The following is a 23,857-nucleotide window of genomic DNA, read 5'->3' as shown; positions in this document are numbered from 1 at the left end:
AATCAGAACACAGAAATAATGTAGCTCGTCTGGTATTTTTGTTGTTATTATTTCTTAATTTGTACACATTATTTAAAAAAAACGTCTTGACACATTCAACAATCAAGCAGTTAGCAAACATTCGTAAGGAAGTTGAGTGAGTGACTACAAAAAAACCCTGTCATGTGGAAACGCCTAAAAAGATGAAACAACCAATCACTCAACGCAAAACTGCTGTTGTCACTTGATTGACAAGTGAATAATCGAATGACAATGCAGAATATAGCGCGGTGCTGTTAAATTACGCAGACAACGTAATGGCGCCGTCCACGTAGTTACGAAGTGTTTACCCTCTGTTGGGAATTTTTCTGTTTCTTAACACTTTAAAAAAATGTTTGGCACATTAAAAATACTGAGTAGTTAGCGAACCTCCCAGAACCCCTGGATTCTTATTATCATCATCAGGCTGCGATAAAGTAATTGCAGTTTAGGTCATTACGGCACTCCCATGTCTGGGTCAAACGTTTGGCATCGTAGCCGGGATAAACTCCGACGCTTTTCAGAATTCTTTGCACAATGTGCAGAAGAGGTAAGCATTGAAAGCGCCGCTTATTCGCATTTCATTCTGAGCTACCTTTATTTGAAAACCAGCTGACTGCGAGGTCATGTCACTGTCAACTAATGTATTGTTTTAAAATCCCTACACAAGCCCCTGAAAATCTATTAAGTACAATAATTAAATATTTGTACTTCCCACCGCTGTTCTAAATCTACATAACAAAAACGTATGGTTTTGCTTGGACTCTCGTCCTATGTTTGTAATTCAGGGAGCAGCTTATGGCAAATGTGTGGCAGCTACCGCAACAAGCAAGCAGGAATTGAAGAAAGACCATTGTGCTAAAGAATTTGCAGCCCTGAAGACGTGCTTTGCAAATGCTGTAAGTAACTTACTAGTGGGAAATTGTTCTTTAAGTCTCTTTTATTGATAGCTGTCTCCTTTGTTACAGGCCAAGAAAAATCCCAAATGAAAAATCCCAATTTGGCTTTGAGGATGTAATGTATGAAGTCAACTGTGACAATGAAGTCACGAACAATGTCGCGAAATCACAAGTTTGATTGGGAATGTACTGAATAGGTGTCATAATGCTCTCAAAAAGGACTGTCCATCATGTGGTATTTATGAAAAACTCAACATTTCTATAGCAATGTTAATAAATTGATTGCACAGTTCTGAAGCTCTTGAGTTTGAAACTCATCCTGTTGTTTGTGTAAATAAGTTGTATATGTGTCCGGATTGTTAAAAGTGAACCCCAGAGGACTCACACCATTGTGATAGAGCCTTTATTATCTGAACACACATAACAACACTGTAAATAGAAAAATAGCCAGAAAATACCTCTATACAAAAGCGATACATGTGCTGACAAAATTGTTTGTACTACATTTCTGATACAATACCGCTGCTTGTTTCAATAAATTACTGTAATTCTACAGCAAAAATACCTGACATGACCACTGCTGCACATGGATTACAAGGCACGGAAATCAAAGGGGGAAATCAAATGAATAACTTCAGTAATGGGTGAAGAAGCAAAAGTATAACAAGCAGCTCCTGCATTACGTTGAACTTAAGACTTAAAAAAAAGTATACACAATAACATCAGATCAAGATTCACAGTATTTACACCTCAACTTCAGAGCAGGGAAACATACAGAAAACAAGAATGGGCAGGTCAAAGGTAAATGCGGCCCAAAAATAAAATAAAGTGACTCATGATATTCACTCGATAATATCCACCCTCAATAGAATCTATTTGCATAGAAGTACTGTATGTACATTTAAACAATTTAATACTCATTGAAATAACTTAATATGTACAAACTCGTTGCTCCTTAATAAGGACTTTGGACAATTTTCAACTTTCACTAAAGCCACTACTCACAGAAACAAAAAGTCAAAAATATTCGGGGAAATTTAAGGCTGGACCTCAAATGCACTATAGCCTTTCCAGGTGACTTTCATTTGACCTCCAAACCTCAATGCACATTACTTTTGTTTCTCTAATAAGGAGCAGAACAGCAAAATTCACAACAGGCGTTTTTTTACTATGAAAATGTACAGGAGATGCCCACTTTTGTGCCTTTTGAGTGACTCCCCTCCAGTCTGTTTCAAGCTGCTGACGCCGATGTGACATCTTGGGTCACATGATGTCAATATGTGAACAGCGTGATGAATACGAATGAATAAAGGAAAATGTACTAATCGCTGTAAAGGTCAAAGTGCATTTTAGGTTCATCCTAAAATGTCACCTGAAAGCTAAGTCGTATACCGTGATGCCAAGCGATACGAGAACATTTGAGATAAGTGAATTCAACTCAATTTACAACAAGCAGCAGGACTGTGAACTATCCTTCAAAGAGGCTTCAAGACAAGTTTTGTTGTTGTTGTAAACATAAAATTAAGAATATTACACGTGTTCAAAACAACCACATTAGCTTAATGCTAAAGCACAAAGCAATAGACAGGCTAACGAATAGCATCTGAGTCGGTGTTGTAGCCCTTTAAGCAAAATATATTTCAACACAATCAGTGCATCAACACATATAGACAATATAACAATACTCACAGGCATACAGTATATTCGTTATCCTTCTATGTGGAAAAAAAAAAGACTCAGTACCACAGCTTACTGTTGTAAGTCTTCTTCGTTTTTGTCTTAATGACTATTTACTGTCCTCGGTGGCCTCGTCGCATACACCAGAATGAGAATTATTGTTTATTGGGGGGAGGCTGGGACAGATTAAGGGCATTCATTTCTTTCATTAGGGAAAGATGATTTTTAAATATGAGTGTTTTGTTGTCAAAATTGCAACTCACATCTCAAGGCACCACTGTATTTCTGTGTAACAATTCTGAAGGCAAGCGGGTCTAAGGCAACGACGTCATGGGTCTCCTGGTATAAATTTGGAGTCTGTCCAGGTTAGAAGTGTAAAAGAGAATGTGTGATGTGATGCGTGTTATTTCATCTCCTTGTCCTCTGAGGTCTGCTTAATCTGCCGCGAGTGCACCATTGCCCCCGCTAGCAGCTTCTCCTCCAGGGCGACGTGCAGGTCGGGCCCCCCCAGCTCCAGCAGGGGCTCCAGCCCGTGCACGGCCCTGGGCGCCTCCGGAGCGCCGGCGTCTTCGCCGCGTCCCAGGGCCCGGCGCCTCCGCTTTAGATCCAGCTCCCCCTCGTCCCGCGCGTTCTCACGGGAGCCCCGAGGGCCAGCTTGGGCTCCGACCGGCCCGTCTTCGCCGTCCTCTCCCGGGTCGGCTTCGGCGGCAAGTTTCTCTTTGAGGTCTCGTCCTCCTTTCTTCAAAGCCTCGCCGTCTTCTTTTGGAGCCCCCTGTGCGGCGTGCTCGGCGTTTTGGGCTTGTTTGGCTCGCTCCTGCGCCTCCTTTTCTTTTTGTTCAAGCAAAGCTTTGTCTGCTTTTTCAATCTCCTGCTGGCGTCTCTCTTCGGCGGCTTTCTCCTCCTGCGCTAATATCTCCTTTAGCGCCTTCTCTTTCTCCAGCTTCTCTCTCTTTTCCCTCTCCAGTCGTTCCTTTTCCACCCGAGCCTGCACTTCTCTCTCGATCTTCTCCCTCTCAAGCCGCTCCTGCTCTCTGGCCAGCTTTTCCTTGGCCTCCCGCTCCAGCTGTTCTTTTTCTAATTTTTCTCTCTCCGCTCTCTTGTTCGCTAACACCGCTTTTTCCTTCTTCTCCCTCTCAAGCTGTTCCAGTTTGGCTTGGACCTCGTTCTCCAACTTCTGCTTTTCATCATCTACCTTGTGTTCCTCATCTCCCACTTGGGTAATGTGTTCATTTAGAGCTACCGGCTGTTGGACCTCGGGTTTTCTCCCAATTAGAGGCACTCCTCTCGCCCCCAGCTCGCTCTCCTGATGGGACTCGGCTGCCTTGTTCTCTTTGTAAGGCGCCGGAAGAGCAACTTTGGCTACCTCGGGTCCTTTGTCTTCAGCCTGAGCTGGATTCGGCAACACTGCACGAGGCTCGGCCGCGGCAACTTGCGGAGCCCCGACGGCGCCTGGTTCTTCAGGTTGTTGCAAATCTGAGGCCGAGTCTCGGGGCTTCGCCGCGCCGCCATCTGCTTCCTCCGCGTGCTCCTGGAGGTCTGCAGGAGCAGCACATTTCATGGATGAACACTTTTCAGAAATCTCAATACGTATTACAGTAAAGCAGTTATTTGTGGGCGACAGGAACTGAGCCCTGAATAATTGCACCCCCGCCCAGAAGTATTTATAACTGCCTATGTGAACCCATTTGCTCCCAAAAACGTATAAATACGTTCTAACCTTAACCCTAAGACGTATTTATATTTTGTTAAATGTTTTTTTTTTTTATGCTAGAGCATACAGAAGGCTTTGATGCAGTCTCTCAACTGCAAAGAACGGTTGAAGAAATGGTAGTTATTACAAAAAACGGCCAGCAGGTGGAAGCACAGCATAGGAAATGAATCAGGACCATGTTGAAAAAGCTCAATTACTCAAAATTCTAAATAGATTTGTGAATAATGATGAAACCTAGCTATATTTTAATGCTAATCGCTGCAGAACGGAAACAGATAGAAATTTAAAAAAAATACCCGATGAACGAAGAGACTTTAATCTTTCTTTTGGTAGGTTTCATGTTTTTATAGCAATAGAACAATATTCTGTGGGCCTTGCAAAATCAATCAAAATCCAGTAAAACAGCTGGGAGTGAATGAGTTAATATTTTAAACCAGCGATCTGCAACCTGAGGCTCTAGAGCCAGATGTGCGGGCGCCGTATGTCGAAACGCCGTAGGTCGCGTATGACGTAACTCGAGGACTCCATGTATTCATAATTTCTTTTTCTGTGGAACCTTATCCTTAGCTATTCCCGTTTTTTTGTGCTCTTTCTGAAATACCCTAACATGCCACAAGATGGCACCAAAAACAGTAGCTAATAGGTAAGTAATAATTGGTGGTATAAACATTTCACAATTCCCTAGTTGGGTATTCATTCACTCGATTTTTCATGGCCATCAAATTGTGCAAAATAGTTCACATACCGCCTGGCTGCTTCTGGTGGATTTCCTTGTGCTGCTCTTCTATGACTGCCAGAAGCTTCTCCTGCTGGTCAAGAAGTCTCTTCTGCTGCTCCTGCTGCTCCTTGATGACCTGCAGCAGTACCGCGTGGTCCAGCTGGCCTTCTACAGGGATGGAGACAACACAATATTCGGTGGACTAATAAACCAGACCGTAGAAGCCCTTAGTTAGCATGACCGAGTATTTCAATGGGAGAAGGGAATGGGAAAGGAGTATACACTTGCTGGACACTTTCCGAATGTAGCAAAATGTTTGCCTATCAAGAAAAAGGAAAATGCTCATTTTACAGGGACACTGAAAGGGGATTTTTTTTAGGAACAATTCTCAGTATGATGCAATAAGAAAACTGTTAAATTAATACCTCTCAGGCAGCGTCAACAAACTTGAGCATTCTATTACTTTGTTAAGGAAGTGTCCGGTGAGTGTACATCGACTTCTTTAATAGATGCATTATCTAACACAAATCAACGCTACGACAAAATCTAAGCACTACAAGAACTAGTTAACGAGAACTATGTTAGACGAGTGGGGATGGTGAGTTTAGTTAATCACACAATATGCTATATTATTACAATGAATATATCCGTGAACACACACGTGGATAAATGCTGTGTTTTCAAACTTTAGTAACAGACCAAGAGAAGGTGGAGCGAGAGGGTTGTCATACCTGCAACCAGCTTTTTTATCACTGTGATCCGGCAGAGAAAGGAGCAAAGAGGTAAAGTTTTAGGAGGAGAGAGAGGGGCAGAAGTCAACAACAGAATAAGAAAGTGCAGAAATTTAAAATAAATAAATAAAATGCCAAGCGTATATCCTGCAATGTTTGAAATGTCAGAGAAAGGCTCTGCTTCAGTTTACCCCCAAGTTTATCTGTAAAGAGTGCAATAAGCAAGAAGGGATCACAGCGATGATAAAAGAAGCAAAGTGAGATTAAAAGTGGCAAGTGGCATATACGGCAGATCATTTCTCACATTGTCGGTTTCACCAAAAAATGTCCTTCTTTACACAAATGATAAATATGTATTCTCAACTAGAAACTTTCTTTACATGCTTGAAGACCTGTATTTATTGGTTGTAAATAAATTAAACGTGTAGTTCCCACTCACCATCCATTTTCTCATCTCCAGCATCTTTGCTGTCTGTAGCTTGGGCGTCTTCAGCAGCAGCAGCAGCAGCAGCAGCAGGTGGCACTAAAATCGCATCAAATATCAACGTCAGTTAGATACAACGTGCTGTTTTTCTAGTTTCCCAGGCCAGTGTTTTCCAACCTTGATACACACATTTTACATAAAAAAAAAATCTCATATCACGCTACCTTACAAAATATAAAATGCCCTTTAGAAAAAAAAGAAGGTCCTCTTTCAGAACCTAATTAAGCATACCATCATATTACATAATCACACCTGCCTTTGGTCATTATCATTTTTATGACTAGAAAATTACTGCAAGCTTTTGCGAGCCACATAAAATGACGTGACGGGCCGGACTGACCCGCACACCTTGAATTTAACACCTGTAATCTAGTAGCTGGGAAATATCAATCACTCACGTTTCCCTACAGCCTCGGCATCTTTGTCCACTTTGTCTGCTCGCTCCACTGCAGCATCAGCGACGTGTGGGTCTTTCACACCATCTCGCTTCTCCACTTTCAGCGGTACGCCTTGTTTCTTCTCCGCCACCTTCTCAAGCACCTCATTGGACCGCACCTCACCTCCGCCCAGGTCCACTTCCTCTTTCTTCCCAACCACTACAGCAGGCTTCAGTACGTTTTCCGCACTCTCCTCCATTTTAACGGCACCCTGCCCTCCGACTGGCTCTGCCTCTCTTTTGTGATCTTCCTCCATTGTTTTCTTTTCCTCTTCCAATTCTGCATTGTTCTTTCTGGTGTCAATCTGGACCTCGTCACGCGGGATAGGCGGTTCGTGGCGGTGGGCTTCTCCTTCCGGCAGGGCTACTACGCCTGCGTGAACAGACAAAGTTGGATTCCATGAGGTCCAATTTAGAAGCAGGTCATGTTAAGTTTGGTTTCCTTACCGGCATCAGGGCGGTCTAACTGCACCTCTTCCTCCTTCTTGATCTCAGGCAGTCCTATTGGTCCTTTTATCTGGAGGGGTTCCACTGGTTGCCTCTTGTTATCTTGCAGCTCATCCACTAATGGCAGGTCAGGCTTGTCGATGTCGACTGTTTTTACATTTGGAAGATTCTCTATGGACAGAAAAATTAAATGTAATTTCCATGGAGCGATATGTGTTTAATTACTTCTCTGATTACTTAACTATGAAACAGTACATCTGACATGCCATCTGTTTCACTTTGTCCTCTTGTCAGATGTTACAAAGGGCCAGAAAATTTCCTGGAACTTGTGCCATTTTTGACCATTAGGAATTAGCTAGGAATTTAGGTAGTACATATTTTGAAACGTGATAGTTATAATGATGAATTTGTTTTTAAATATACATTTTACAATGACATGAGACTAATTTATTGTGAACTACATAGTAATAATTTGATTTTTCAACAACTTAAAAAAAAGGTTGTATGGCCTCAATAATTCTAGAAACTCTAGAATTTTTTTTAAACCAAATTTATTCTGCAAGATTATCTTCAACTATGTTTAAATTCCCTGTTACATGCATATTTTCTGCTTATTTACAGTAATATTGGATTTTTTTTTTATAACTGAACTAGGAGCATTTTCTTTTTTCTATGTTTAGTTTAATGATTTTCTGAAATATTTTACAGTTTAATTTGAATTATATTACACATAAAATGTATTGATTAACCTGGTACACTTGTGCTTTTCTGATATGCTTCAGTTGCTATGTTTAGTTGAATTCCATTAAACATACTATAAACGAATTTGAGTCAAATCGTATACGTTACAAATTCTGTCAGGGGATATGTAAACAAATGATGTATGTTCATTATTTCCTGTAAATTACCATATATTCACACTAATTACCAAGGAAAAGTTCCAACTCAGAATAATTTTGCTAACTTTCTCTTGTCAAACAGAAATAACAATCTTTCAATGTAATGTTGATTCATCATTTTTATGAGCTTGTTAATTGCTCACTTGTTAAGTAAATCTGAGCAGCTCTTATTGATGCCAAAACCTCCACTAGATGGCAGCCCATGCTGACAAGAACAATACATGGACAAAATGCATTACTGTATCACCAATTGCAATAAGCCGAAATGGAGGTGACAAACAGGAAGCAGGTGGAGGATGCAAGAGCAAACCGGGTGCAACGGTAGATATGGTACAACTACAGCATGACGCGGGGAAGTGAAACTGAACACGTCAACGTTCAGCTTTCTTTCCTACCTCCAGTTGCGCTCTCTGCCAAACTAATATTACCTTTTCTCCTTTATACAGATGCAGCTTAAAGGCCTTTTTGAGGTGCCCAAGGAGATATTGGAAGACTTTGTGGGGGAAGGGTGTCAAGAGGAAATGAGGAAGAGGGGTGTAAAGAAAATTGCCTCAGTCTGAAGGGCATCACTCTTGCTCCATCAATGTCAGGCGCTCAGAGATGCTCAGAGATACTATCAAAGTCTTATCTCCTTGGCCTGCCTGTCTCCCTATCAGTCATTCTGTTAGGCATGGGATGAAAAATAATGTCGCTTTATTTCTTTTTTTCTGGACCGTACTATGAGGATCACAATTTCCTTACATTTCTTGTGCAGGATATAAATGCCCTTGTTGAAGTCAATGTTAGCCTTATTAGCTAACGTGTTACAGCCACCAAGTCACGTGTTTTACCTTGCAACTCAATGATGTCTGGTAGTTGCATGTTGCCTTTGTCGGGTGCTGGAGGAGGAGGAGCTTGGACTTTGGTGCTGGGGCCCTGGGCTGAGATGGACAAAGTGGTGACGGTGCTGATGAGAAGGATGCCCAGACCCACGCAAAGTACGAGCTAATGGCCGGTGAGAAACAGGAGAGTCGGAGACATATTGTGAGATGTTGATAGTGATACATTTTGATCCCCAACAAACTGAAAAATGAATATGGCACCTGAGCTATGATGCTATTCTTCTGGATCTTTCTGTAGATGAGAGCGGGGCATATGAAGCAGATAAGGCTGCCCATGGTGGCTCCCGTCAGACCCAAAATAGTTTCCACTATAGACACACAAAAGCAGACAAATTCACATTGTCGTCCCACAGTGGTTTTTAATCAGCAACATCAGGAAAATGTATTTAAAGTTGGCTGCACATATCTACTACATATTAGTCCTGTCAAGTTTGAGCAATAAACATAATTCCATGTATTAAAGTAAAGCATATAATGAACGTTTGCGTATCACATTTAGAATATTTGTTCATGTCAAAATATCGGGGTCAATTTTTTTCCCCATTTTAAATTATGCAAGTAAGTAACTGATGAGAAAAAGAGGATGCGCGTGTGCAGTGGATCAAAAAATGTTGAGGACGTACACATAATATTAAATGTCATAAGAATTAACACATAACCGGTGCTCTTCAAATTAGGCAGGGAAAATGTTTTGATAAAAAAAGCCTTTTTTTTATTAGGCGATTAATCGTGATTAATCAGAATTCTAAAATGTGATTAATCTGATAAAAAAAAATTGTTCGACAGCTCTAGTACATATGCAACCTAAATTCTAATATTTGTTACAAGAAACAGCATTAATATTTCCCTACTGATGTTAATTTTTTTTGTCCAATCAGATTACAACCTATGTGTTGCCATGTCAATATAATATACCCAGTGCTGGTGCAACTTGAACTATATTAGCAAAAGGGCTGTCTCTTTAAACAATCAGATTTCATATTCGCCTTACAACAGCATTTTTTTTTCATGCTCCAATTTGGTTGGTCAGAGCAAAACTTGTGACAAAAAGGTTTGACAAACATAATGTCTGCAGCGACATGATATATTTGCGTGTCTAAACCATTAAAACTCTTAATTTGGATGATGTCAACACTTGGTTCATGATTGGATTTTAGCTATGCAATCACAATCGCAAGTTGACACCCCAAAAATTTCCATGTTGTTCTTATGCGGGAAAAGAGTCAAAATCAGCTAAAAAAAATTGTTTTGAAATGCCCAGCAGAAAAAATGCGGGTCTGAAGGGGTTACGCGGTTTATTTTGTGTTAAATCATCACTGATGCGGAGGTACCTTAAGCACCACTGATTAAATATTGAAAAGCTGACATGATTAGCGCTGAGTACACTTTTGAGAGATGAGCTTCTGCCACTCCAAGTGCTTGTAAACACAAAGTCACCTGATTTTGTCACAATACACAATGGCAAAAGGGATTTGTCTCTTGCTCCCCAAATGCATGCTCCTTATCTGCAGCTCCATTCAACTGCCATTCATAATCAGCTGCCGCCCAGCCCCTCGCTCTGGGCTCGCATCCCTGGCATCCTGCTCCTGGCGGCGGGCTGCCCCCGGCCCACCCCCTGTATCTGTCGACCGAGTTGGCTGGATGTCAGACCCCGAGAACTATCGTTTATCCAGAGGACGGACACCATATTGTCTCCCTCAGATTTAGTGTGTCTTCTCCCCAGGGTCCTTACCTCCCTGCTCCTCAGTCTATTAGTCTGATTAGATACACAAAGAGCCAAGCAGTGTGTTTTTGCTTGTGCGTCCAACCTATCAAAGCTTGAACACGCAGTCCCCATAAAAAGGATGAATGCGAGAAAACTCATTCTAACAGTTGCAACTCTTCCACCATTTTGAAGCTTGTGAGTGGGACCAATACAGAGTGAACCTGATGCAGAGTCAGCAACATTACCGCGGTGTGTATGTGATGTGTGTGAACGTCTGCGGCAATAACGCCCATAACCCTCTGTCTACCCATCTGAAAGGAAATAAAAGTTAGAGCCCTGATTTAAGGACTGTGTTCCGGTGTGACAGTCACTGACTCATAAAGTCACATTCACACGGGTCGTTAAAGTGTCCCAGTGACTCTGCCCACACAAAGAAACACGTGCACCTTTCCAGACCGCCAGTCAACAAGCTGCACACACACACACATACACGCACACACACGCACACAGCGACTGTACCGTTGGGGATGAGAATGCCTCCCAGCATGGTGCCAAAAACGATGCTGAGGGTGATCATCTTGAAGCGCAGAGGAGGCATGTATCCACCGGCTGCAAATGTCCCATCTTTCTGCTGCAAGTTATAAAATAGACAACAAGGGAAGACAACACTTGAAAAACAAAACCACAACAATTTGGTTCATTATGACTAGCTATATTGGATTTTTGTTTCTGAAGGTTACAGACGGTTATGCAGTATCTTCCACTGCCCAGCAGGATAAAAAAAAAACATTCACACGCACTAACACTAATCCAAATCCAAATATTAGCTTACTACTCCAGAGTTATCTGAAACAACATCATTACAAAAGCAAATTCCACACCGAAATCACACATGGACATTAAGTACATCTAATTTTAGAAAGAAAAATCCCTGTCTTTCTTGAAAATATTTCACGAGGCAAAGATAAATATCAAAGCTGCAATATGGAACTTTTTCCCCTAAAATGACTTTACAGTAAGCTTTTTATTTGACCATTTATGACTAATTAGCAGATTAACACCTTAGCTGTTCACAATGGGTACCCTTGCAAGCCTCTGGCCAATAGTTTAGAATTTCCCGCGCCATATCTGCGGATGTGACGTAATGTGCGTGGTGTGTATGTGAAGAACAATATGTGCAGTTTCATTTTTCGTCGGCAGGTGGCAGTAGCGATTCGAAATGGAATATTCTACGTTCAGTAGCTTTAACTATATTTAAACTTCAGAGGTGTGCATGTGGAAAAACACTTTAATAAAAAAAAAATGTTTTAATCACATGGTGACTGACCAATACTACCGACTGAAAAGATTAAACTGTCCAAATTTGGACATGGGAGGATTCCACCCGACAGTGACGATTTGCACAACATAATTAAGGAAACCAAGTTTTGAAAAAAAAAAAGTCAAGGGAAAAAAAATACTTCAACCATTTCACAATAAAGTTGGTGCAGGTGGTGGGCAGGGCTGGACTGGTCATCTAGCATACAGGGCAGATGCCCTGTGGGCCGGCCTCTTTTGGGGCCGATTGAGTGCTTTTCTCCATTTTAGACTGGCCTACAATTTAGAGGGACCAGTCTGTGAATCAATTTCAAATATAGATAGCAATGTGAAACATCGTCAATAAACATCAGAGGAAGAACTACATGTTAGGCAAGAGTCGGACCTAAGTAAAAATGCCAAAGACGATTTTTTTTGTGGCCGTCCAGCCCCGGTGGGAGGCTCTTACGATATCTCAAGCGCAAATTTCGAATCAAGGCAACTGGGCTTTCCTGTATGTTCCACCTTTATTAAAATTTTGAAACTGGTGTGAAAGGTGCAAACTCGGAGTACAGTACTACAAAGTACTGACATCTCTCCCCGAGAGACTTTCTCATTCCACGGGTTAGGACTGGCCACTAATGTGATATTTTGCCACCAGGCAGGTGAACAACCAGTTCCTTCCTTCACCAGCCATACCAAGTATCAACAAGTCCATCGTGACCACCGCAACAGGCATAAAGAGGAAGACGCGACATTTAAAAATTGAGAGCTTAAAATGCCTTTAAGAATAAAGATGAAACCTCTCCAACCAACAAGAAAAGCCTTGTTGCCTCAATTCAAACCTTTGTGGATTACTTAGTGAGAATCTACAAAGACAATGAAATGAAGTCGAGGCACATGATCGGCTTAAGAATACCACATAAAATGATGTGGCAGGCCAGCTCCGGCCCCTGAGCCTCCATTTTGACACCCGTTTGTGTTTGATTTTCCTCTGTCAATGTATGCCGCTCAAGTCAACTGCGTTTGTGTACCAAAGCTCACGTGTGGATATGAAAGCTAAAAAAAAATAAATAAAATACAAACTACTGAAATTGAGGTCACGACGAGTTCCTTTCTTGGTATATTGGAGAAGGACTGTGCTTACATTGGTCACACACAGAGAATGACTCAGCAGTTTCTAATCAAGCACAGCAAACATACACTGATTGGTTGAGCATGCTGCCATGTACTGCGCGGTAGTGGGAAACAAGTTCCGAGATCACCTGCTGCTCGAAGAGCATGGTGTTGATGGCCTGGCGGCATGGTAAGATCATCATCGGGAAGCCCACAGCCACCGACATCATGAAGCCCACCCGGATCACTTCGGTCACCAGATTGGAAGGGAAGTTCATCAACACGTTGCCTGCAATGTTCTCCGTGAAACTCACATAGCCAAAGAAGCCCACCTGGAAGCAAAATGGTTCGGTGTGTCGTTATTCAGACACATTAAAACATAATCAACTGTCATTATAACTTAAATTGGGGGGGAAACACCCTTGAAAAATTTTTAAAATGTGAAATGATATTGAACAATGATTATTATATGAAATTGAACTTGGGACTAAAATCTGGTCCAACCAGGACATGGAAGTACGAACCTTGATCTCCGACGCAGTAGTCATCTGCTCTAACCACTGAGCTATAGCTGACTTGTTAAAAACTAGGGGTGGGAATCTTTAAATGTCTCACGATTCAATTTGATTTCCGATTTTTGGGTGTGCGATTCGATTCAGAATCGATTTTCGATTAAGAACGATTTATTTATTTTTCCAAAATGATTTGATTGGCTGATTTTTGCTTCAATTTATAGATGTTCAAGGAATCGTAATGATCTACTCCAGTCTGACTCGCTGATGCTAATTAGTGCTCTACTCGCGGCACTTTTATCACTCAAAAGAACGGCTCCACGCTGCAAAAAAACAACTTTTATTGGAATAACTTGATTGTGACTTTTTCCCTTCATGAATGACAGTGGAGCAATCTGATTTAACACGTGTGGCGCCATTGCTGCATGACTACTTTTCTCCTCTTTAATCTCCTCCACAAGGCTGAGAAAACTAACACCTCACGTGTCCAGAATGACTGTCCTTGATCGACTTGGCTATCTGTACATCGCGCAATAAAAACAAGAGTGTAATAATGATGTTTTGGATGGACAATAGCATTGGACTGAACGTTTGTCTCGCCGCATTTATACACAATTGGAGACGCTGGAGTCTTAAAGAGTCTGTGTGTGACAAACACAGCTGGTGGTGAGAGGGTACGTCTCCACTTACAGTGATGTAGAAGACAGTGACGACATTGAGGGACGAGGTGAAGATGGTGCTCATGCGTTTGACGGACGGCTCGTCCAGGCTGTCGTAGGTCGGCAGCACCTGACTGCGGGAGACAAGAATGCAACAGACTACAAAAACACCAGGCTAGAGCAAACACACTGTGGGTTGTTGCTGCATTCATGTGCCGTCTGTGTTACCGGATGAGAAGTTAGAAGCGACGCCATTAGATACAGTCAACGTTAATTTGGTGCTTGCGTTTGTTAAATTGCCAAAAATGCACCCCAAAAAAAGTGGTTTTATGGTCTCTGTCGCCTAAAATTGTGGTTCAGAACATAATCTAAACCAGTATTTTCCAACCTTTATTTCTCAAAGGCACGTATTTTATATTAGAAAAATGTCACAGCAGACAACCAGACAAAAATGTCACAAAAAATATATAGGCAGAAATAATGATGATCTTGTCTCAATTAAGTTAAATAATTAACTCTGAGTTTGTTTTGTTTAGGTCGAAAATATTACTCATTATATGCATATTATTAATAAAAAAATTCAGAACAATTACATGTAACTAGTCAATTAATTGGATTAATTTCCATCAGCACACTTCACACCTGATAATCATTTTTGTTAAAATGTAGCTGTTTTTTGTGTGCTTAAACTTAGAAACTTAATCATTTTTGCTTACATTTCAACCAAGTTTGAAATTTACTATACAAAAATAAAAAAAAGAGGCAATTCCTATGAAGACCAGCTTTGCCAAACGTTTCAAAATTGACTTCATAAAAAAATAATCAGTTAGGCACAGTCTGCAACAAGTTTTCCCAAATCCGTGTACAATTCTCACACTGGAAATCATGTTAATCGTAATAACATTCAAGCACATCATCGTTTAGGGAACTAAACAGGCAGTTTCAAATATCAGCGGATGGAAATGACGCAATGGCAATTGAGGGGGTTGTGTGTGTGTGACAGGAGGAGGTGACAGTAGTCAAGTCTGTCTGAAGTGTCCGCTGGTTTACATAATGTGTGTGTGTGTTATTTCCCACACTTTTGTTTTTTGGGAAGCGGTATGGTAACATTAACCAGTGAATTTAAAGTCTGTTACAGTATTTAATTGCTGGATTGAAGAGATTTATAAACTTACTCTTTCCTTTATGTACAAGAAGTGAAAAAGCCCAAATGGCCATGACTTTCATTATCCCTTGTTCTTTTTTCTGTTTCACTCCTCATGCGCTTGCAAGTTTATGAGCAAGAACTGTCCTGTACTCCCACACCGTGCTTAATCCACAAACCATTAAATCTCAATGCCAAGGTTAAATAAAATGGCATACTGTAAGAGCGGAGCTATGGAGTGTAAATGGTCGAGCCAATAGCGCAGACTGCTGTGTTTTTATTTACAGTAGCTTAAAGCAGTCTATAAAAAGCAAAAAAATACGACACAAGCACGAGGGACAAACACGTACTGACACACCTCTTAATTACCTGACTTGAAAAAAATAATGCATACAGCAAGATCCTTAAGTGTAAGTTGCGTAACTATTCGTCACTGTATGAGCCGATCGGCCATCACCATCCAAGCCTTTGGCCAAAAAAACAAGGCCAGCTCCCGTTCCGTCATAATGGCAATGTTAAGTAATGATGTAACGGGGAGTAAACACGGTTCATGAATGTAATAAAACTCCAATGTGCTGAGAGCTATTTAATCAGCCTGTGAATGCATCAGTGTGTGTCTGTAGGAGGGCCGCAGTCCAGCGTGTTGATTAGCGCTTTGGCTTCAGCTGCCTGCCATCTCACGGCGCTCCTGCCTCGCTCGGCCCTGACAAGCGGCCAAACACATCATCCTGCCAAATATCACTCAGCGCCACTCGTGGGACCTGGCGCCCGGACACACGCGCATACAAACACACGGGTAGGCGTCCTTCCCCTTTAAGCGTGCGCGCGCCTCATTTGTTAATGAACGTCGCCGATATACGGTCAAATTTGGTTGGTTTTGTACTATTATAGTTACTACAGCCCCCCCCCCCCTCCGTAAGGTGAAATAAATGTGCCTTGTGAAATTCACACATCACAAAGACGACTAATTGAAATGATTAAAAATAGATGCTAACTCATCTAGCATCTTTCTTATGCCTACACGTAACATGTTTGAGCTGTTGAGAATATATCAGCCTTCCTGACCGCAAACTGCATGCACTCATGGCTGACAACGAGGCGCGCTAAAGCGGTAAACTCTCCACAATTGAGCACTACATAAATCGAATTCTTTGCACATTTTCAGCAATTATATTCAAACATGGGCAATGTATTTAGAAGCAAATCTCTGAATTGACTTGACAGGGTCTCGCTTCGGTCCCTGGCTTACAGTCACCGCCTGCTGTCACTTACCACTCTCTGTCTCACTCACACACACACACACGCACGCACAGAGTCTGGATCCTGCCGACCTCCAAACAACACTCGCTAAAGCTATCTCCAATCTTGCATTCAAATGAAATTATTTTAAATAACCCAAAGCAAGGACTAAAGTGAAGAGGACAAAGAAAAAGAGACAAAGCATGCAGATGGATGTAAAAGAAGAAAAGTTATTTTTAGCTGTTAGAATTTAAATGCGGCGGTGTTACGTCAAGAAAAAAGTTATTGGCATGAGAAGACCAGTGAGAAACTTCCATTGAATATATGGTCTAATATAATAGCTGTAATGTGCACAATACTGGCGAGGTAGCCGACTTGTATTTGCGATTGTGTCTTGTGAGATGCACATTAGCGGAATCAGGAGCCTCTTTGTGCAATTATAATGCTCTTGCGCTGTATATTGTCAGATTCACCCCCCGTTGTGGCTTTCAGGAATCATGCAAGGATCCATGCAGCACCCGCATTACATTTCCCAGCAAGAATTAGCCAGTGGAGAAGTGTGACCATCCATCCACCATTGGGTCGACTACATGTCAGTCACTGAGCTTGTGAGACGTTTACAGTCCAGTCCTGTGCGAGAGGAGTACTTACGACTGACAGGCGAAGGCCATCCCACAGATGGGGAGACAGCGAAACACCCCCTCCCAGCGCATCACATTGACCTGCCCTAGCCACCAGCCACTGAGCAGCTCGTGTTTGAATGAAGACAGCACCATCTAAGGGGAAGGAGGGGGAGGGGGGGAGTCGGGGTTACAGCGCAAACCAAATCAAGACAGGTGAAGGAAGAGAAAAACAAAGAGGGGGAGCTGCTCTCCCATGCAAACCAGAAGAAATGAGGACATGGACACCCCCCATGCTGCACAGAAACCTGCCGGAGTCAAAAGATGGGCGTGAAGAGCATGTTGATGTAATCAAAGAAAATTGTACACGGAATAAAAACGAAAAGACAAACGTGTAGGGTTAATCTGCGAAAGCACTTTCCACCATTTTGCAACTATATCCAGCCTGCTCAACCTGATGGGATGGGGTCCAAAATATTTCCCTTGACTATTACCACCCCGCCCTGCCATCCACACACACACACACGTGACGTTTGAGGGAAAAACCGAATTCAAAGGTGAGAAATGAGAAAAAGCTGGCAAAAACTTTTTTTTTTTTTACAGGGTAATGAAGTTCAGGCTCCTTCAGCCGATCCTCCTTCACTGCCCTCTTGATGGTGTAATATGCCCGTCGTGGGTCCCATGGTTTACTTACGGGTGACAGCAGAAGGTGGTGGCGATAATGGGCAGGCACTGAATGACGCCCTTCAAGCGCCACAGGTGAACCCGCTCCAACCAGGAGCCTGACACTATGCCATAGCGCAGGGACGACAACACTATCTACAACATGAGCAGCAGGCAGGAGAGAGGGGAGTAGTAGGAAAGGGTGTCAGAATAGGACAGGGGGGGAAGGTGGGAGGGATGAGAAGGAGATTTGTGACTGTTAGAGGGTTCAGGGTTCGAAATGGACCCAGGCTAGGCCTGCATCTACTAACAGCAGACACGGGTCATAAAAATTATTCCAGGTTACAGAGTTGCTGTAAGTTGCAGTGAGAAGTCTGTGGAAGCAGGAGTGCATGTAAGTACACAAACACACAGGCGAGTGGCAACAGGCGGAAAAAAGTTGCTGGACTCTGGATCCCCAAAAACAATTGCACTAAAAAAAATTAAAAAAAACAGCTTAGCAGTCACTTTAGCTATGTCAATGGTACATAACTAAAATTATTGATGTATCTTTCCCAGGAGAGTGTTTTTGACCTTTGGTAATAAAAAAAAATATGCAACAACTGTTTTTATCCTGAGCTGAGTCTATCACTACATTACATTGCCTTATCATAATAATAATAATAATAATAAATAGGAATATATAACATATTTAGGACTACTAATTAGGGCTGAACAAGAATTCTAAAGTTGAAGTGATAAAGTCACCAATTTGTTTACATTAGTGTCGTATAACCTGATTTAAGACTTACTGACTTATGTTAACGTCATACTAGGGCTGCTCGATTATGGAAAAAATGATAATCATGATTATTTTGGCAATAATTGAAATCACGATTATTCAAACAATATTTTTTGGGTACAAAACAAGAACAATTTTTAACATTTAAAAATATTAAGACCAATTGAAAAAAAATAGAAACACTACAATTATGAAAGTTCCTTTTGGACCAAATGATATATATTTATGTATTTATGTATGTTGGCAAAAATTTGAAATTAGAGCTCGTGTACTGTGCAGCAGGACGAGCATTTATTTTTTTGGTACAAATCAAGAAAATGTTTACACATTTAAAAATATTATATATATATAAAACATATATATATAAATATAAAACATATATATATATATATATATATATAATACTATAATGATGTAAGTTCCTTTCAGACCAAACAGAATTTGTAATAATATAATATATTTATAATAATATATATGTATTTATTTATGTATGTTGGCAAAAATTTGAAGTCGGAGTGCAGCTTGTGCACTGTGCAGTAAGACGATCATATATATTTTGGTACAAAACAAGAAAATGTTTTAACGTAAAAAAAAAAATATATATATATATATATGAAAACAAATACAATTATTTGAAACGCTATAATTATGCAGGTTCCTTTTGGATGAAACAAAATGTATTAAATTAGTTATTTTAAAATTTAAAAAGGTGCAAATGTATACATTTAAAAATTAGTATTAATGCACTTTTTTTAACGATTATGCTCATTTTGTAATTGTGGAGTGTAATAATTGAAATTGTAATTGAATTTAGATTAATTGCACAGCCCTACGTCATACTCATGTACATCACATGGGAAAATAACTTTGAAAAAAATAATTGCACATTAAATCGCAATTGCAATAGTGAGAGGGGAAAAGATTTATTCATTTTTTATCATTCAACGCACGTAGCATTTACAAACTACACATTTTGCTTAAAAAAACATGGAATCAATTTATCAATAAAATTCATATTATATTGTAATTTGTGGACAATGCCGACACCTATAGCAGTCAATCAATACAATACTGACTGACAGGACTGTTCAGAGAGAGGAAGGACAGGCTTACCGTGAACATGAAGAAGGTGTAGAACATGAGCGCCATGGCCGAGAAGGACTGAATGGAGGACATCATATTCCTCTGCAGACTCAGAGGGAGCACGATGAAGAGTGACACTGCGATCAGCAGCAGCGCGCGAAAACTGCCTGTCACCTTCAGAAAATAAGGATTAATTTAAGAACCAAATTAGAATTTGCCTGCGGTACGTTAAATTCTGGTGTTGAGGTGTTTACTCAAAATCCCATACCTGTAAACCTAACAGCTGAGCAAAGAAATTGGAGCCCAAATCTGCAATGACCACATAGAAGGCAATGCAGGTCCCCAACATTAAGCCGATCATACTGCAAAGACACCAGGTGAAGCGGCATGTGAAATCTACTGTGTCTACTAACGGCCATGTTTTAAATGTTAACGTAAAAAAAACAAAAAAAATCCTCAAACCTTTAATTTTAAATTTGCTGAGGTCTATAGATATCAGTATAAAAACAAATTGGACATAAATGTGTCAAATAAATTACCTAGTTTCCACCAGTGCTTTTCCTGGTTTTCCGTAAGCGTGGAAGGCTGCAAAGGCAAACATGACGTTAGCGTGTGAATGATCTGCGTGCAAACAAATGTCTGTGTCCAAAATTAGTTATTAGTAATTTTGATATTACCATCAGCAAAACAAAGCACACGTTTCACTAAAAACACACTGGACCTACTAGTGTTTCCCTGTGTGTACTTAAGTACAGTATAAACATAATCTGATACACTTGTCATGTTGCTATGGGATTTATTGCCAGTGATCCCCTAAAAAAAAAAAGAGTTACATTTCAGAACCAGCTGTGACAGATAAAAAAAAAAATCATAACATATGCAAAGATACATAAAAACTTCAATTAAAAGTAGGGCTACACTGACTTAATATTTTTAGAATCAAGTATTCTACGGATCATCCTATCAAATAATCGGACAAAAACGAATTTATGTGAAGGTATTTTATTGTCCACTTGGAGTCGCTATCCTCACATTCTACTGTAGTATCTGTGACTTTTTGCAAGCTTGACCTGGTAAGTGACGTGGGCGTCAGTGATTTAGATGATCAAGTTGGCTGGCTGATAACTGTCTTATCCGTTAGCCTGTCTGCGTGTTGTGTGACTTAGCACAGGTTGTGTGCATTGGAAGCTTGTGTATGAATTCGCTTATTACTTATAACCTTTTAAAAACATTATTCAATGTATTTCATCACATGTATTCCCAATCCTTTGTGTTATCGTTTTTGTTCAACTTTTATTGTAATCGTTTTGAACTACATTTTTAGCTCTAAAAAAATGAAGACTAATAAAGTGTCATTTCTGCACATTTCCCCAAATGACATCTCACCCAATCCAGCATACGTCCTTCGCTTGGTATTACTGGCGGTGTGAACCAGGAACATGCATGACTTGTGGGTCATCCAAGAGCAAAGGAACAACAGGAGAGTTCCTAGCACGATCCCACACTGGAGACAAAAACAGGGAGCAGTCAAAGCGAGGACATGGATCCATCCATCTTGAAATGTACTTTGCATTCCAATGTAAAGTAAATGACATAGCAAGGAGTCAAGGGTACATTTATATTGTCCACCAGTAATAGAAAATACATTACTTCCAATATGGCATATCAACCTGCTGAAAGCATGTAATATAAGTGATGTATATGTCATTTCCCCTGCCGTTTCTGCCACACCAGAAGCACTTACATTTACCACTGTTCTACTTCTCGTCCACTGAACGTCCTTTATACTCATTTGCTTCAAGTCACACACGAGAGCAGAAATGAGGCAGTAAATGAACAACAAATAATGATCATTAAGACATTCTGCCACATGGGATCTGTTCCTATGGCGGTGACGTAACTCGAATTTGTACGCAAGCTTTATATGTGTGTGTGAAATGTGTGTGTAAGAAGTACAGGTAGTACTCACACTGGATAAGACACTGAGTTCAACAAAGCTCCTTTGAGCTTAATGTTGACAGATAAACTTTGTCCTTCCTTAGGCAAATACATATGTAAAATACATACACGGGTATGCACAATTAAGCACGCGTGACATATTTTATTACAAAACTTAAGATACACCCTCCCATATTTAAGTTGGTTTGCTTCTAGTTTTGACAACTGTATTGCATTGTTTGTCGCAACATTTATTTCTGTGCAGTGCGTGGTCATCTTATTAAAGGATTCTCCTTGGGCTTCTATTTCAAAAAGTAAACTTTTCAAACTCATTGACAAGTATTCCTAAATTGTTTGGAGGAATCGCCATAGTTGTTTTCTTGCTTAATGAAGGCCCCCAGTTTAATTTGACTCCTGAGAAACTACAGTAAAAAAAAATGTCTGCACCTTGGGCTATGTCATTGACTATTCATGTTTTACGATTGAGAAGCTACTGAGCTTCATTAACTTGTTGGCAAGTAAAACAAGATAATCACTGCAGTAAATATCCAACAGGATATTTGCGTAGTTAAATCCTGAGGCAAGCTTTAATTTTTCCCACAAAAGCAATGTTTGTTTATTAGAAATTAACACTGATATCATGCTTATTTTGTCATATGCCTCCCACAGATAGGAACACGTTTGGGGGTGAGATAGTCATCCTTTTTGTGAGTATTTGAAGGAGATTACTGTACATATAACGTGAAAGGAATTTGTCTGTTTTTTGTTGTTGTTTTTTAATGACTCAACCGTGCCATGAGGTGTAATTTCACACTTTATGGGCGGGCAGACGCCCCAGAATGCCAACTATTTGAACACAAGCATTTAAAATGTCAATTTCAATTTTAAAACGCAGGGTAACTTAAAATGGTGGCCTCGGAACGCTCGCTCACGCGCGCTCATTGATTTCAATCCAAGCGCGCGCACGTCGCAGGTGACGCACCTGTTTGAAGCAGAAGGGCATGGTGAGCACGCTCACGCCGACGATGCTGTTCACCACGTTCATGATGAGACCCCAGTTGGACGCCATCATTTTTGGACAGGCGACTTCTTCTTTCCCTCGGTAGGCAAATGTCAAACAACACGAAAAAACAAACAAACCGCAATACAGTGAAGGGGAAAACGTCGAAATGTCACAATGTAGTTATCGCTTGGCCACGGCGGGATTTGTCTCAGTTCCGAGGTTCCACAACTCTTTTTAGTGACGTGGCGCTGTGGGGAGAGTAAACAGATACGTCACGCACTTGAGGAATACTTTTAACATTTGATTACAAAAACATTATCACGCGAACGTATGTCTTACAAAGGCATGTTTAACAATAAAGCGCAAAGATAGCAACTTTACCGTTTAAAGTTTCATCATTAACCAAGCGTAGCGTCGGCCTGTTTATGTAATCATGGGCGGCATCGTGTCATACATCGATCGGTTATGCCTGTAGAGTATTGTCCTCATTTAAAAGCGTGTAAGCTGTAGTTTTAAAACAACTTTGTTCGAAATAGTAAATCAAATTCGCCCTGTCTGTTTTTTCCCCTCCTGCTCGCTCTCGTATCCAGGAAGTAGCGATTGTAGTCGAGGAAGTGAATAAAGACAACACAGCCTATACCTTTGCCTATGCGTGAAATACTCGAACGCCCCCTGGCGCCTCTATAGTGGTTGCACGTTTGATGTCACGAGGCCTTCCCAAGATGAACATTTTTGTCCTATCCAGAGATGTAAAAAGCACAGAAACTGAAATGGACCCATTGCACCATTCTGCTAACTTTTTACAGCAATATGTCATCCACAAATAGTTGAAAAGAAAGTAAGAACATATTACTGCAGCAAAGAGGAAAAAATTAAATAGTTGTCAGAAAAATACTTAAGAGTACTCAAACTTTTGACACCATGTACCACCTCAAAAACATACTTGGCTCTCCATTTATTAAAAAACAAGCACTTCCAGACTGGTAAGATGCGATCTGGATTTTGTTTTCTTGTACCCGTGACATGTAACGACAATCAGGTTTAATCTAATTTAGTCATTTGTTTCCAACATTTTCAGCCTTTCATCTCTTCATCTGATAAATTGAGATGTCGATGCCATTTTTCAGATGTCTCGGTTGAGAGAGCTGGCAGCAGATAGTATCAGTGAAACCTCGCAGGTGGTTTTCATTTAACTAA

The 23,857-nt window shown here is 40.7% G+C and overlaps 2 protein-coding genes across 5 annotated transcripts; one reads left to right on the top strand and one right to left on the bottom strand.

The window, feature by feature from the left end:
- Nucleotides 1-292: 292 nt before the first annotated feature.
- On the top strand, nucleotides 293-10,951 carry ndufaf8 (NADH:ubiquinone oxidoreductase complex assembly factor 8). Of its 2 annotated transcripts, none has more exons than XM_086064194.1 (3): nucleotides 293-568; nucleotides 807-917; nucleotides 8,467-10,951. In XM_086064194.1, the coding sequence occupies exons 1-3, from the start codon at nucleotides 488-490 to the stop codon at nucleotides 8,578-8,580; spliced, it is 306 nt and encodes a 101-aa protein (XP_085920320.1). In that variant the 5' UTR covers nucleotides 293-487; the 3' UTR covers nucleotides 8,581-10,951. The 2 variants fall into 2 exon arrangements, with proteins under 2 accessions (XP_085920320.1, XP_085920321.1); XM_086064195.1 differs by lacking the exon at nucleotides 8,467-10,951 and adding an exon at nucleotides 987-1,214.
- Nucleotides 1,307-23,269, bottom strand: slc38a10 (solute carrier family 38 member 10). 3 transcript variants are annotated; one of them, XM_086064192.1, is made up of 18 exons: nucleotides 23,042-23,269; nucleotides 22,640-22,908; nucleotides 21,106-21,223; nucleotides 20,259-20,304; nucleotides 19,988-20,081; nucleotides 19,750-19,893; nucleotides 17,224-17,348; nucleotides 14,221-14,323; nucleotides 13,168-13,350; nucleotides 11,126-11,237; nucleotides 9,103-9,209; nucleotides 8,851-9,004; nucleotides 7,122-7,292; nucleotides 6,637-7,047; nucleotides 6,194-6,277; nucleotides 5,755-5,775; nucleotides 5,051-5,191; nucleotides 1,307-4,130 (listed from the first exon to the last, which is right to left on the bottom strand). In XM_086064192.1, the coding sequence occupies exons 2-18, from the start codon at nucleotides 22,727-22,729 to the stop codon at nucleotides 2,998-3,000; spliced, it is 3,237 nt and encodes a 1,078-aa protein (XP_085920318.1). In that variant the 5' UTR covers nucleotides 22,730-22,908; nucleotides 23,042-23,269; the 3' UTR covers nucleotides 1,307-2,997. The 3 variants fall into 3 exon arrangements, with proteins under 3 accessions (XP_085920318.1, XP_085920317.1, XP_085920319.1); XM_086064191.1 differs by lacking the exon at nucleotides 17,224-17,348 and adding an exon at nucleotides 17,887-18,011 and having other exon boundaries at nucleotides 23,042-23,268; XM_086064193.1 differs by lacking the exons at nucleotides 5,755-5,775; nucleotides 17,224-17,348 and adding an exon at nucleotides 17,887-18,011 and having other exon boundaries at nucleotides 23,042-23,268.
- Between the last annotated feature and the right edge of the window lie 588 nt (nucleotides 23,270-23,857).

This window comes from Leptonotus elevatus, chromosome 20 (genome assembly GCF_054856555.1).
Source record: "Leptonotus elevatus isolate MCC_2025b chromosome 20, RoL_Lele_1.0, whole genome shotgun sequence".
NCBI lineage: Eukaryota > Metazoa > Chordata > Actinopteri > Syngnathiformes > Syngnathidae > Leptonotus > Leptonotus elevatus.
Note: the sequence above shows the minus strand (reverse complement) of the source record. Positions and strands in the feature narration are given on the sequence as shown.